At 31.4% G+C, this 16631-nt stretch overlaps 1 protein-coding gene and 1 long non-coding RNA gene across 2 annotated transcripts; both read right to left on the bottom strand.

Moving 5' to 3' along the window:
* Positions 1–306: 306 nt before the first annotated feature.
* LOC134265481 (angiopoietin-2-like) lies at positions 307–2232 on the bottom strand. Its single transcript, XM_062747695.1, has 5 exons — positions 2086–2232; positions 1829–1925; positions 1339–1506; positions 716–721; positions 307–566 (listed from the first exon to the last, which is right to left on the bottom strand). Exons 1-5 carry the CDS (start codon positions 2218–2220, stop codon positions 307–309), a joined length of 666 nt encoding a protein of 221 aa, XP_062603679.1. The 5' UTR covers positions 2221–2232.
* Positions 2233–12907: 10675 nt separating this feature from the next.
* Positions 12908–16344, bottom strand: LOC134265482 (uncharacterized). Its single transcript, XR_009991761.1, has 3 exons — positions 15435–16344; positions 14029–14094; positions 12908–13801 (listed from the first exon to the last, which is right to left on the bottom strand). It is a non-coding gene; the product is annotated as an uncharacterized LOC134265482 (long non-coding RNA).
* Positions 16345–16631: the final 287 nt, after the last annotated feature.

Below are 16631 nucleotides of genomic sequence, written 5' to 3'. Positions count from 1 at the left end.
AAGTGTTGTTTTTAAAATTTCTATCCGTAATCCAAAAAATAAGGGGCCAATATATTTTCCTAGGACGCTCGGTCCAGTTGTCTGTTTGTTTGTGATTTTTTTCAGCGATAAAAATTAATTTGAAATCGTCTCTTGAGGGTTTCCATAATCCATGGATAATCTTTCGTCTGTTAAAAAAAAATAACACTTCACAGCAAAATGTATGAAAGCATATTTTTTTATTAAAAAAAAACAACTTTTATTACTGAAAATTTCAGAGTGATTCAAAAAGAAAAAAAATGGATATTAAGATGTAATGATGTTTACCTAGTTACGTCTAATCATCATGATGGTTCCCCTCACTGACGTCCCACTCCTTACTGTGGGACACCATGGACAGGACCAGGACTCCGGGGACCATTGTCCGTTAAGGAAGGCTCGGTGACATCTGTTAAACCACCAGCCTCCTCTACGGGTACTGACAGCAGCACAGTTACAGCTACACCCGTCGTTATCTCTGTCCGGGGTACTGAAGTACATCCCAGACAGATTGTAGTCAGAATCACCAGTATCTAACATACTGTCTCCTGTAAAATTAAAAAAGAAAAATATACACGGACACTTGTTTAAAATAGATCAGCAGATTTATATCCACTATACTCGTCGTGATCTCTGTCTGGGTGGAGAAGAACATCCCAGATAGATTGTGGTAAAATAAAACCTGTATTTAACATACTGTCCCCTGTAAAATTAAACAAAAAGAATCACAAAGTTAATTGATTTCGGTTGAGGTCTTTTGAATTAGGCTTTTTAAGCTTTTTTAATTTGAATATTTATCCAATCAAATTTTTTTTATCATCAAATTTTTGCAAACCTTTAGACATTTAAGATTAATGACGCACTGTAAACTTCTTATTCAGTAGTAGTAAAAAATGTGGATCATTGAAAATCAGACTAACATGCGCTGTAAACTTTTTCCGTATCAGTTAAAATGTGAATTATAAAAAAATTATCAGGAAACCCAATCTGAAAAGCAATGTTGAACAAATGTAATTATTGGATTTGTTTGTTTAAAAAAATTAATTTTTCCTTGTACATAAGATGTATAATTAGAAATTTTATCTACTTGACAATAACAAATTCGATATCTGCTGAGTATATGAATTGTATCTGCAAATGAAATTCTGTAATATTAAACATGTTTATTTAGGGTGGAATCAAAAAAGTATACATAATATCAGAAAAAAACACATCTTTCTTTTTTCAAGAACTTTATAATCTTTCAATACAGAAAAGAATACTTATGATAATATACGTTATTTGAACCCAATTTTAATAACTTAACATGAATACACTTACCTATAGTTCCCGTGGCAGGTCCTGCAAGAAACAGTTGATATTTGCCTGCTTCGTCAGAGACAGAGAATCGGTCGTACATTTCATACAGCGTTGAACCATTCTGAAGAGTGATGGACACATACAGGGATGATGGGTTTTCTTTTGTTAATTTATGGATTACGTCATTTCCTGTATTAAGATATATTTGAAATCATCTGAAAAGTTCATCGAATACAATTTATTCTTTTAAAATCTATATGAATCTACCGTAATGAAAAATCAGATTATTTTCCATAGCTGTAGACAATATTGCTAAATTTTGTCTCATTAGAATATGCCGCTAAATGATATTCTTCTTTTCTATTTTTTTTTTATTATTTGAAATATCAATAAAACACGATATCTGAATATCATAGAACACACATTGCCTGGTCTTAACTTTAGATATTTTTTTTTATCTTAAAACTTTGAAGGACTAAAAAGTTCTTATTTGAAACCGATTTACACTTACCAATCCAGACATCCTGTTCTGGTGAACCAAAGCCATTCTTATAATCCGTCCAGTTCCTGTCAAAGGTTACGGATCCGTCTACGCGTTTCTGAATTGCCTTTAAAAATTAGCATACATAACATTTAGATTTATTGCTTCGAACAATCGTAGGATCCATTTTTTATGATATAAACTACAATACAATCCTACAATCCTTAAAACCACCGAAACAAGGTGTGTTATATTAAGTACTTGTAATCATAAAATAAAAAACCTACTGTCCATCCACCGCCCATCGTGGTCATGTCGCAGTAGACACTTATTGGAATGGTTAATGTTCTGTAGGGGTATATATCATACACCCCTGTGATGGTTTGTCCATTTTCTTGAAGATCCTTGCAATCTTTGGGCATGCTAGAAAAATCTAAAAAAAAAAAAAAAAAAAAAAACAAGAAACTTGATTTAAAAAAATCGTGTCCCCTCGAGAAGGACCTAAAAAAACCCCAAAGAAGCTAAGAGAATAAAAAAAAAACCCAAATATACATACCGTTATCTGAGTAGTATCTCCAGCCGACCTCCTCAGACATAACAGACGTTAGACTTTTCTTGTGGGTACGGCATTTCTTCATTTTAGGATTAAAACCAAAAAACACACATTCCCTTTGACACATTGCGGCGCACTCAATCAACGATTTAGCATCATGTTCGCCTAAAAGGTCACTGTTTGACTTCTTATCATCAAAGTCAAGTTTCGCATCATATTTCTTAGAAATAATGGTAGCTTTAGATAAAGCTAAGAAGCCTACAATTAAAGTGATAACCCACTGAATGCTCATTTTCTTTTGTTGCGTAAAAATCTGCCGCGTTCTCGCGAATCTGTGAAATTCTGCTAAATGGTCTTTCAACAGCCAGATATATCGTACCATAATCAATGTCTGAAAAGTGATTGGTTAACTGTTACGTATTCCATATTTCACTATTGTTTAAGTATCGATTTTATTGAATCTAATATGAATTTTCATAAGTGTATATTTTGAAATTGCATTTTAGAATATACAATAAACGTGTGCTGTTTATTTTACTATGCTAATGCCTGTTATGTTGTGATTTTTATTTTCATTCGTTATTTTGAAGTGAGGATTTATAATACTGGTATATATTTTCTTGAATGAAATTGAAAAAAAATCAGCTCTTTCGAAAGAAAATCTCAAAGAAATAATTATCTGATGACATTATTATGATTCTCAGAAATAAAAAAAAAATATACTGATTAATTCAAATTTTATACATTAGCCTCCAAATGTTCATATAACACAATGCATCATCATTGCTTTATTAACTTTTCAATCAATTTCAAAGGACCACAACGGAAACATTTAAGAGGAACGTTGATAGCACCGAGCACATCTTATAAACTGAAGCTGAATCTGGTTTATTTAATCAAACGCCTATTTTACATCAACATATTCAATGGCGTTGTAGAAAGTCTGTATAAAAATTTATTAACATATAATATATACAAATATACATGGATACATGGAACGTAAAGTAATTAAAATAAAGCATAAAAGTCCCTATATTTGTAGCTTTTTAAATGTTTTTTTTTTTAAATACATGAATTGATTTTGATTTTTTATATACAAAAGCAGTAAAAAGCAGGACTTAGGACGTATACAGGACTTAGCACATCTCGGAAGAATGTAGACAAAACCGAGCAAATCATAGAAGCTCGTAGACAGCACCGAGCACATCTTGGAAGAATGTTGACAGAACCGAGTACATCATAGAAGCTCGTAGACAGCACAGAACACATCTTGGAAGAATGTAGACAGCACCGAGCACATCATAGAAGCTCGTAGACAGCACCGAGCACATCTTGAATCTTATCTTTCAACTTTCATCTTTTAACATTTCGACTTTAAGGACAGATGACACGAACTAACTTTTGTCAAAAACTACTAAAATAACAACTAGAGTCATCTTTTAATGAATACAATATGTAGTTTTTAAATTTCTATTCAAAGTTGCACAAAAAATAGTATTTGACATGAAAAATATTTGTGAAGAATATTAAGGATGGTTTCAGAGGGGTAGAATTTGAACGCACAGGTTAACATTGTCGTTATATTCTAGAAATTTATTATTTGTATCATTTGCAATGAAATTACGCTAAAAATACATACCAATCCAGACATCCATTTTTTGTTTACATCATTTGTCTTTAAGGGGGGCGACTGGGGTCAATCTCAAAGTCCATCAAACAATATAAAATAAGATCAGAGCAAACACGGACCCCCGAAACATCAGAGGTGGGGTCAGGTGCCATGGAGGAGTGAGCATCCCCTGCCGACCGGTCACACCCTCCATGTGCTCGTTGTCATGATCAGGAAATAACGGAAAAATCCGTCATCGATTCAGTGTATCAATAATGGACTAACAATTTGTATGAAAAACATCAGTCAGTATTTGACTCAATGATAAATTGTATTTGCTGACAGGGTCATTGTATCGACCATAGAACTTACGAAATGATGGCTTTAAACGAGACTGCTAATATTCTTGTTTCATCAACTTGCTTTCACTAATTTACCTCGTTTTTGAAATTGTTCATACGTAGAGTATGCTCTTGCGTATCGAATCAAATGAGATATATATACTCCGTATGCAGGTGATGAAGGCATACAAATGTATTGCTGCATAAGTAAGGGAAATTGACGATAAAAAAGTTAAAGTCATCACGTTTATCATATAGCTTGGTTGTTAGATTATCATTAGCGTCTTTTTGAAGTAAAATATACAAGTATGAAACAGAAGTGTCAGACTATGTAGTATCTTTTATCTCAAGCTCACCAGGATATTTCGTATCGACGTAGGAATGGAAAGTACCATTGTTAACTGACAATACGTCGTCGATATATCTAAATGTTGAGTTGTAGGCCACAGCAAGTATTTTCTTCTTTTCACGCATTAGATTTTGCATGAATTCTGCTTCAAGTGAATATAAAAATTAGTCTGCTTATAACGGAGCGCAATTTGTACCCATGAGATTTCCAATAGATTGTTTGAATACCTGGTCTCCAAAAACCACATAAATCCATCAAATATTAGGAGTTTGGCGCAGAGCACAAAACTTTGGCGTGACCATTGGAACTTTGACTTTTGAGTCCTATATGTACATATATAAATAACTTATGTTTATAAATATAAAGGAAAATAGGTCTAAATAATGTTTTATTTGGAATAGGTAATCTGGTATTCGGGATAGATAAGATAAGAGTAACTATCCATTCTGTATGGATGTTACAATTATAAATTTCAATATGAAACATGTGGAGATAACGAGCAGTATTTAAGCTCAAAGTCCATTAAACAATACAAAATAGGAACAGAGCAAACACGGACGTCCAAAACATCGGAAAACTATATTAAAATATTCAAAAAGTTGGAGAGAAAAAAAAATTGTTTGTTCAGGCTTTTTGATATCATTGACAGCTAATTTTTTTCAATAAAAATGAAATCATTCTAATTGTACTATGAGTTCTACATAGAAAAAAGAAGTTTGAGTTTTTGGTTGACAATATACATGCTGCTTTTGGAGACCAGGTCTTCCAACAGCCATTGGATTTCCCATGGATACCAACTTCTCCCCATTATTAGCAGACCTATTTTTGCATTCATATGAAGCAGAATATTTTCATTTTATGGATGAAAAGGGATCACTTGCTTTGGACGTCAACTCGATGTTTAGATATATCGACAACGTATTTTTAATAAACAAATGTAATTTCCAGTCTTATGTCGATATATCCTCGTGAGATTGAGATAAAAGTTACCATATCCTTGGGGGACTGAATTAACTCCTTGAGTCTTTTTTCCCTTATAGATTCAAATGAATGACGCCTTTTTATACTGAGTGACACATCAGCCAGTATCGTTTCGTTGTTATGTATAATCATCAATAAATGAGTACAGAACGACAAGTATCCTCGAGGACAGACTGTCGACCAGCAGAAATACATGTACAGAGAGGTTATATTAATATCTATTTTTAAAATTTCTTCTGTTCATCATATTTTTTCTAAATTAGAATAACGTAAGTTTTACAAATTTACATAAGCCACCTCTTGGGGATACTTATCTTCAAGCACCATGTATCCATCAAATTTACATGTAAGTAATACTTTTGGAACTAAGTAAAAATATATAAATAATTCACAAACTTAAGAATATACTGAAAAGATTTATGAATTCGGAGTGTGTAATCTTTTTCTTTTATTTATTTTTATTATTTTTTTTTATATATATATATTTGTGTCCCGGAGGGAGAAATACTTATTTTTAAGTAAATGATATGATATTGAACTTAAAGAAAAGAAAGAAAAGATAAATTTTGAATATTATAAATCATTTGAAGGGAAAAAATTAAATCATGCAAAAACGGTAGCTTATTTTTTGGATTTGTTAAGAAACAAACAATACAAATGAACAACATGCATTGACTATAGGTTGTATATATATATAAACAGTATAAACAGAGGTCCCGTGTCACAATAGTCATGGCACAAAAAGTGCCAAGTACAGTTCGGAATTTGTAGCCCTCCGCCGGTCCACTCTCCATTTCAATTAAAATTCTCGTAAGAAGAAGGATATGGAGATAACGAACAGTATTCAATATCAAAGTCCACAGACCTCCGAAACATCAGGGGTGGGAACTAGCGCCACGTAAATGGAGCAGAGCAAATACGGACCTCAAAAATATTGGAGAAGGGATCAGGGGCCATGGAGGAGTGAATATCCCCTGCCGACCGATTACATCCGCCGTGGTTGTCGTGATCAGGAAATAACGGAAAAATCCGTCGTCAATTCAGTGTATAAATAATTGACTAACAAATAGAATGAACAACGTCAGTCAGCATTTGACATTGCTAAATGCTAAAAGTGATAAATTATATTTGTTGACATGGTCATCGAGCATAGAACTTTGAGATATAAGTATGCAGGGGATGAACGTATATTTCTGCATAAGTAAGACAAGTTGATGATCGAAGAAATAAAGTCACAACATTTATTATAGAACTTGGTTGTTAGATTACCATTAACGTCTTTTTTTAAAAATAAAAGTCATAATTGCCTGACATTGTCGATAAATGACTGTGTCAGCATATACAATTTATCAATGAGTCAAATGCTTACTGACAGTTTTTGTACTAATTTCAAACTTATTTACAGACTGTTTTGTCGATGGAATTTCGGATTTTCTCGTTATTGTCCGATTATTACAAGGAGCACACATTGAGTGTGAGTGTTCCGCAGAGGGTGCTCACTGCTATATGATTCAACTTCATATATTTTAAAGGTCCGTATTTGCTCTGCCCAAAAACAATTAATTTAAAATAGTCTTTTTTCGATTGAATATTGTTCGTTATCTCCATATTTTTCATCCAACAAGAAACTCCTTTTGATTTTCAGATGGTTTTAAACTGGAAAGATGCAATTTTTAAACGAACTTGATTTTTAAAAATCTGCTGGTACAGATACCATAGGTCCTTGCCTGCTAGAACACGCTGCACCAGTCATACACAAATTAATCACTCATTCTATCAATGTCAGTATTTCTACTGAAATATTTTCAAATGAATTAAAATTTGCAAAGGTAACACCCATAAATACAGAAAAGAAGATAGATTTTATCCTGTTAATTATAGGATAATATCTTTCCTCCCGTAATTGTCGAAATTAATTGAAAAACATGTTGATAATCAGATTCCTAAATTTTTATGAGAACTTTATTTACTTTGGAAATCACAATCAGGTTTCAAAGAATCACACTCATGCCAAACTGCTCTTACTAAATTAATTGATAAATACTTCAAGCAACGAATACCTTTGAACTTGTCGGCGTAACATTTCTTTGACTTCCTTAAAGCTTTTGATTTTGTGAATCATGATATTTTGATTAAAATTTTGACCCTTAAGCAGTAAAATTGGTTGCCCTAATTTTAGAGTGTAGATTTCAGAGTGGTCAACTTAAGCTTGTAAATATAAAATCGGAAAAATTATTAGTCCCAGGAATAGTGTCACAGGGATTAATTTCATGGCCTACTTCTTTTCTTATTTTACATCAATGATCTCCATTATTTATTTAAAAATCATATATTGATTAATTTGTGGATGACGCTACTCTTCACTTTTCGGACAATAATTTCTTCCATTCAAAATATGTTATCCTCGGACAATATAAGTACTATAGAAACATGGTGTTCTCAGACTCACATGATTTTGAACACTAATTAAACAAAATGCATGTTGTTAGGCACACATCAGAGACGGTCAAAACTGAAAAACCAAAATCTAAATTTACAAATTTCAGATGAATTCTTGAGAGTGTCACACATGAAAAATAAGTTGGAATTCATATTGATAATTCAATCAACTTTAATAGACATATATATGCTGTTTGTTAATCTGTATCTGGATGCATATCTGTATTACGCAGTATTAAGAGAATCTTTAGAAAGTTATTCTATAATGCTTATATAATGCCATCAGTTGTATACAGTTTCACAGTTTGAGGTAATGCGTCAATATCTAACCTCGAGAGGATTTCTAAGTTACAGAAAAGAGCAGCGCGCTGTGTCTTAGATGCTGTCTATAAAAAGCCATCAAAACACTTATTTGAAGAAAAGAAATTGATTGTTTGTCAGTACATGAACAATTGAAAGTATATAAGTTAGTATTACCTGTCTGACATGTTCAATTTCCAAACTGAAATGTCTCAAAATTCGTTTCAATATTCGCCTGCAGTATTGTGGGAAAATTTATTTTTAAATGTAAACATGTCTCCATCATAGACCAACGTTCAGCTTAAATTTTTGTATAAATGTATATTTGTAGACTGTATTATTAATTTAATAATGCATGCGTAATTATTGAATGCTGTGCCATGTATAACATTTCTGAATGTACGACATGTATTTATCATTGTGTATTATTGCATTCTTTTAAGGAAGGCCTCCAGGAAGAATGGTGTTCGTACAGATAGAGTCATTCTCTTAAATAAGGTATTATTTTAATAATAGCAGTCAACGTTGAACACAGAGCTGTGGATCATTTGTGATGATAAATACATGCTTTCATCACAAGGAAGTGTTTTGTGAACTTCCATGATTTCTTTATTGATTTACTTACAGGGAAATATATTCCAGATAACGAACAGTGTTCAAGCCCAAAGTTTTCTCAAACAATACAATTTAGTAGCTGAGTAAACATTGATCTTTCAATCATCTAACTAATGATCAGGTGATATGGATGAGTTAACAATCCCTGCAGACTGTCACGCACTTCTTTTGCTTCTTCTTATGATAAAAAACGTAAAAAGTTATCAACAATTTAATGTGAAAATTATATCCTTACAATTTCTCTGTAGAACGACAGTCAGTATTTCACTAACCAGGTAATGATAAATTCTATTTGAAGACAAGAGCATTGTATCCACTCAATTAAACAAATCACAAACAATGACAATGTTATCACCTGCTTTGTCAACTTAGACCAGTATATACAGATTGGATAATCTATTTAATTGTTTTTCACTTCTGAATTATTTAACAAAGGAAAGAAAAATGTTTTCTAATTAACAAATGAAGTGATGAGTTATTAGTAATCATTAATATGAGAGAAGTATAGGCGATTTAACGAAATTCTAAGGCAGGGCTCAAACAGATATCAATGATAAGAATTCTGTGTTGAACCAAGTGTTGAATTTGAAAATGATTTGTTTACCTCATTTGTATTTAGAAAATTATTTATTTACAGCAAAATAAATTGATTTGATAGATCAAAGAAAATAAATGAATAAAGCCTCCTTTAGAATATTGTCTTTCATGACTATAAGATTTAAAACAGACCATACAGCAACAAACAAATGACATTGATTATAAATAAGCATATGTTTATTTAGCAAATAAATGGCTATTTAATTAATGAGATTAACAATTTGTGCCAAACAGTGCCATTTTTCGTAAGGCATAATAAAATTTACATATGATTTATACTTATTCATTTCTATTGAATACTTTCTCTCTCGTATTGGAAAATGGACCTTCAATTAAGAGTTTGTAAATGTCCCTTTCACCAGCAACAGAGAACTGTTGATAAAGTTCATACAAAGTTGTATCATTCCCTAAAGTAATAGAGACATAAAGGGAGTAGGTGTTCCCCTTTTTCACCTGATGGACGGTGGCACTGCCTATAAAAGATCGTTTTAGTGTAAATGTATTTTTAAAAAGTTCACTAATGTCCTTGTTTGGCATTGTGGATTTCTGAAAATCAAACTATTTAGTTTTAGTTTATAATGTGTTAAATATCCTTAACATCTTCGGTGATTGTGTATCTATAAAATGGCATAATTTTCTGGCTAGTCAATGCATTATGACTTCACGTATTACCTAAATTGTCCTCATATCCTGAATAAGTCTACAATAACCGCCGATTTTAAAAGCTATTTCTCAATAGTTAATATAGAGCACAATCTGTTATCCAAAATATGCTACTAGTAAATCATAGATTTGTTTCTAAGGATTACGATACATCTTTTAAATTTTTATAGGTCAGAGGGCGCTCTCATATTTTATGCAACGCTGAAAGTACTTATATATTCCAGTTTGCCTTAAAATTCAAGATCAGTGCATTTTCATAAAGCCAGTTCTCCCAGATCTGGGATTTTAGGAGATTTTTTTTCAAAGAAAATGAAAGCACCAAGTCTTTATTTTTTTACTGCTTCAAAGTGAACATCAAGTTGTAATCAACCAATTGTAATATCTACAATATATCACTCTATATCAACAAACGCAACACTTTCTTTAGGATATTTCAGGATGTATTTTCTGGAACCCCTTCCTGTTATCCACCCACGCTTTGTTAAATCCTACTGATTAACTCTCCAGTTTCTGAATTGTCCTTAAAAAGATGAATTTAAAGTATAGTTTTGTTTCTTGTAAACTTCAGCAATGTTTCGATAAGACTCTTTTTTTCTAGCAATTTCCTGATTCTTTCCTTGATAATTCCTGTTTTCTTTTGTCCACCCCTCAGTTAGAGAATTAACCTTTCTTTGTAATGTTTCTTTTTTTTATGCTAAGATAATCAAGAACTAACTTGACTTTTGGATAATTCTAACGTCTGCCGTTGAGAGGAGATACTGTAAACCAAGTATTATACGCATGCGATAAATATCCGCGAGTTCCGCGAGTAACATCTGCTCGCAGATATTTATCGTCGCGAACCAGTTGTTCATTTTACCATGTTATGATTAGAGTTATTTGCCCTTTTTTGAGTACTGATCCCGACGGTTCAATAAGTAATCACGGAAGAATTTTAGTGTTCTAGAAAGAGTTGAAGTTTTATTACAAACATTCAGAAAAAAATATATAAACGAATGGAAAATCTAAAAATATTTGTCTAAAACGATTAAAATGTCAATAAATATTTCAGCTTGTGTTATCATTGTTAATTTATTGTCACAGACGAGTTAGAGATAGCCTGGTTAATTACGACTAATTATGGCCCAGTCCTGCTTCGTCCCAACCATTTATTATCAATTCTCTATAAAAATCAAAATTTTAAATAGGGTCATGGACATGACATATCTCCGATTAAGCTGAAATTCACACCATTTACTACAATTGGTATGTCTTTAATAAATATAATGTTAAAGTCTAACTTTTCAATTTGGTTGCCATGGTAACAGGGATGTAATATTTAGAACCCTCTGATTAAGCAAATTTTGCTCTGTTTTAAATTAAATTTGTGCACATTCAATTAATTAGTAAGAATTCACATGAAAATTATATTATGTGAGCTCATATTACTAAAATCTGAGAAATTAATTTCATTCAAAGATATTTGAATGAAGATTAAGCGAATTTTCATTGCAGCATTAAGGTTGTTATCAAATTGGCAATTTGCCAAATTTGTCTTTTTTAGTCATATTCAATGAAATTTTTCACCATTTTGACAACTGATATATTTGTAACCATGTATCATTAAATAAACTATATATTCTAAGGTTTTATGAGAATAAAAAAAATTAATGGGTAAATCAAAAACTTTCTAGAAATTATTGCATGAAAATTGGCAATTTGCCAAAATTGACTCTTTTAGTCATATTCAATGAAATTTTTCACCATTTTGACAACTGATATATTTGTAACCATGTATCATGAAATAAACTATATATTCTAAGGTTTTATGAGAATAAAAAAAATTAATGGGTAAATCAAAAACTTTCTAGAAATTATTGCATGAAAATTGGCAATTTGACAAAATTGACTTTTTTAGTCATATTCAATGAAATTTTTCACCATTTTGACAACTGATATATTTGTAACCATGTATCATTAAATAAACTATATATTCTAAGGTTTTATGAGAATAAAAAAAATTAATGGGTAAATCAAAAACTTTCTAGAAATTATTGCATGAAAATTGGCAATTTGCCAAAATTGACTCTTTTAGTCATATTCAATGAAATTGTTCACCATTTTGACAACCGATATATTTGTAACCATGTATCATTAAATAAACTATATATTCTAATGTTTTGTGAGAATAATGAGTAAATGTTCAGCTTTCTAGAAATTATTGCATGAATGACCCCCCCCCCTCCATTAATCACAAATAACAGAGAAGATCATCTAAGAACATGTTTTACCAAACTGAACAAATTGTTATTTAGTATGAATATATGTCAAGTATTTAAATTTCTTTTCAATAATTAAATAGAACTTCTGAAATTAACTCAGTGACAGGTATATTAAAATGTTGCCATGGAAACAAATCAGGCTTCTAGTTATTTTAATCTAAATATGAGAAATAAAACAAGTGAATTTCCAAAAATTCTTTCAAATCTTGTAATGGCCTGTAATTGTGTCCAATCCTTTTGATTTATTCACTGAAATATGTTCAAATTCAAAACAATTGTTTTATGGTTAATTTTTGAATTTTAGTTAGTCTGTTGGGGGAAGGCAGCCAAAATTCTTTAAATGACCTTATATGCTAAATATTGTGGAATAAATTTTTATTACCACATTGCTTATCAGCATATTCAGATGATCAGTTACATGTATACTATGTTCTTTTAATGGGTATAAATAATTTTAACCATTTGACCTTGACCTTAGACATTGACAGACTTAAAAAAACTTTAACCTTAACCACAACTTTTGAAGTTGGACTAGATTTTCATATTTCACAGGTGTTTTACTTGTGGCAAGACCTTTCTTGGGATACCTCGTGGGAGTCTTGACATAAGCTGCAATGTATGGGGGAATCAGTGTTTCACAATTAATCTTGTTCTCAGTTTTGTTAAAATGTATTCATATATATTCTAATCATACATAACATACTGTGTGAAGCCTGCCAATATAAAACTCTAAATTTGTGAGCCCATGTGGGCGTATATAATAAATCAGTATACCACCTCTCCTGCAGAGAGGGGATATAAAAAGGGAAGAAACTGCTTTGAATAAAACTGCTTTTATAGAAAAAAATAAACAAGACATAAATTGGAATGTATGCTTCACTTAAACAGTGACATTTTTTGAAAATACAAGAAATCAATTTAGAATACACATATTCTCTAAGGAAAACAGATGCCCTGCTTAAAAAAAATTTGCTAAAATTTGTTCCTTCATATTCTCTCATTTGATGTAAGCTTGGTTTCCTAGAATTCACATTTCTTTATGTCCTTTTGTGTAAGTTTGAAAAGTAGCTCAGCCTTGCAGTATTGATTTGCTGTGGATTTTAGTAATGATCATTAGAAAACCCTCTGTATGTCCATTTTGCACCAGTGACAACTTTTACTGGATCCTCTTTTCTTTCTGTTATTTTTCCTACTTTGTATTTTTCATATAAAATTTACTTCCAGTCCACTGTGAATTTTTTTTTTTTTTTTTTGGGGGGGGGGGGGGGTATGTCCTCTGCTCTGGTCATCTCTATCTGTTCACATGAAAATAAAAAAAATAACATTAATTTTTGGTCACTGTGGATAAAAATTCATTTAAAAATTGTTTCAAAAACTTAAAACTGGAATCTTAAAATTTTGCTATATATAAAACATATACATTTTCAACCTATAAACATTATTATCTCCCTTTATGCATTGTTGTGGCAATCATGTCTTAAGTCACCATGAATCCATGCAACTTAATACACACTACATGTACCTGTGTGGTCTCCTTGCTAGAGGATCTGTAATCCTGAGAATCTTCATTAGGAAAATCTTGCAAGGGCTGCAATGATTAATTTAAAATCATTTTTTAATTTGAAAGTTTGGGTTAAAATCCTGAACATCATATATATAAATATTACACGTACCTTATATTTACATGTTATCCTGAAAATTTTCTGAATCAAGAGGAATGATTGATAAAGGAGTGGATTTAATGTTGTAATCAAGCATTTTTTTTTTCAATTTACATATAAAGCTTTTCTGCAGTTTGGACAAATCGCCAGAGATATAGAAACTAAGAGTAGAAATGAATTTGACAACATTTAATTTCTAAAGTGGAAAATAAAATGTATTTAATATATAATCATAAATTAATTGTAATAAAAACAAACATGTTTTATGGATACTAACGTAATGTGGTATAATTTATTTTGTTCTTTAATGCGACTGTTTTTAATTTGTACAATATGTCCTTGACATGTAAAGTACACAGCATCAGACTGATCTCATCTGTACATATCAATATTGTCAAACTAAAACTATTCATATTTAAAATGTGTGCAAGATTGATATGCCTGCAATATATAGCTGAAAAACAGTGATCAGTAAAATAAAATTATGAGACAGAAAGCTGCATCTTGGAAAGTACAAATGGAGTTGCTATATTCTAACACCCTTGGATAGATTTCTTTTCCTACTTTACAATACATCACCTTGCAGAGCAAATAAATTCACTGTATCAAGGTCCCAAAAATGATTTCACAATAGTATGACAAAGTATATGTACTTAGATCTTGAACACTATTAGCATTTGTAAATCTGTGTGTCTGCATGTACTTTCATAATTTTACACTTACACTTTTTTAATCAATTCTTCAAAATATTCTACAGTCCTGATATTGCTTAAAATTTCAAAAAATCTAACACACTATTCAGTTATCATTGTCAGAAGTCAAAGGTTTAATATTTCCGAGGTATAATTTCTACAAATCCTGTTTGTAAAAATAGATTGGACACAAGCATATTATAATTTGGAAAAATAAATTCATACAAACAATTTTCTTCAAATATACTGAATTTTATAGAAAATAAAATACCAGTACCCAAAACGGGCACATATATTGCACAGTAGTATTTGATTCAATGTCATGTACATGTAATATGTGCAACTGTGCATCCAAGTTTTCATGGTTTTGTTTGTTTTTATTGTCTTATATTTCATTATACAGTCAGTTACCTAATCCGAGATTCCTCTGACTCTAACCCCTGCTTTTATATTGTAACTTGTGCGCACAAGTCACAATATAAAAGAGGGAGTTAGAGTCAGAGGAATCTCGGATTATCAGTTACCATGCAGGTACATGTGACAACTGAATAGAATTATGAATAAAAAATACTTACACATTGTAATCGTGATCGGTCGGGGACTACCACACCACTACATTTATCTCTCCATCTCTATTTCAAAGACATCTTGAAGGGAACAGCTAAAATCCTCTCGGCCTTCGCCCCCATACCATCCTGATTTCCTCATTTTTTTCTTTTCTACGAGTAGCTATACGTGTAATACTCATCATTTCCAGATCAACCCTTTGGCTTTTCTTCAAGATTATCCCAACTTTGTCAACTGTTTGTCATCAAATTCTGAGTCTCTTGAGGTAGAATTTTCCTGAACAAGATGTTTCAAAACAAGAAGAAAAACTGCAGATTTCATTGTCTGCCATCTTGTTTATAATTTACACATTTTGTATTCTTCAATGCCGAAGAGCTCCAACAAGGGAAATAACTCGGATAGAGAAAAAGCACATCTAGCCCAACTTTATAGTGTAATAAAACGTTTATTTTTCATTTACCCATAAATGTTTTAAATGATATTTGCAAAATAACATTTCTTGAATCTAAATCTTCCTACTAGAATTTTCACATCACTTGTCAAAGTCTTTAAATATCAAGTCTAACAAGGGAGGTAACGAGGACTAATTATTCACTTTTTGGGCATCAGAAAATTAGAAATTGTAAAATTTTTGTGACCTTGGCTATTTTTTACATAGTTTTGATTGTCATGAAGGATATAAAAAAATATGAACATAAACAGCTTTGTCTAGTAAATATTTTTTTGATATTATTGATAAATAGCAAAATCCACCATAATTTACACCTTCTAGTCCCGTTTCCATGGCAACCGGATAAACTACCATGCTTTCTTTCATATAGTCAATCTTTTCATTCATTGAAGTTTCAGTAAGAAAAAAATTAGCTGAATCGAAGACATCGCGTGGCCACGTCATTTTGATATTTACGTAGAATTGGTATTATAATAATTGCCCTTTGGCTATGTAGATTTTGTAAAGCACCAATTACCCAATTAGCAGGAGGTACTTTTACACTTGAGAGTTTTAAACCAACTTAAATCTTTATTATTTGTTTACCGATTTTCATTCGAGCGTCATGAATAATGCGTAAGAAGTATAATCATGGTAACATTTTACCTACTTTGGTTGCGGATATAAGATTTTTTAAAATAGACGCAATCCACTGAATGTCTTAAATAATACATAAGCAGTACGCACGGTAGCATTTTACCTAGTTTAAAAGCGG

This window comes from Saccostrea cucullata, unplaced genomic scaffold, assembly GCF_032062105.1.
Source record: "Saccostrea cucullata isolate Sc308-1 unplaced genomic scaffold, CSIRO_AGI_Scuc_v1 ctg10506, whole genome shotgun sequence".
NCBI classification, from domain to species: Eukaryota; Metazoa; Mollusca; class Bivalvia; order Ostreida; family Ostreidae; genus Saccostrea; species Saccostrea cuccullata.
This window is presented reverse-complemented; position numbering and strand designations above follow the sequence as displayed.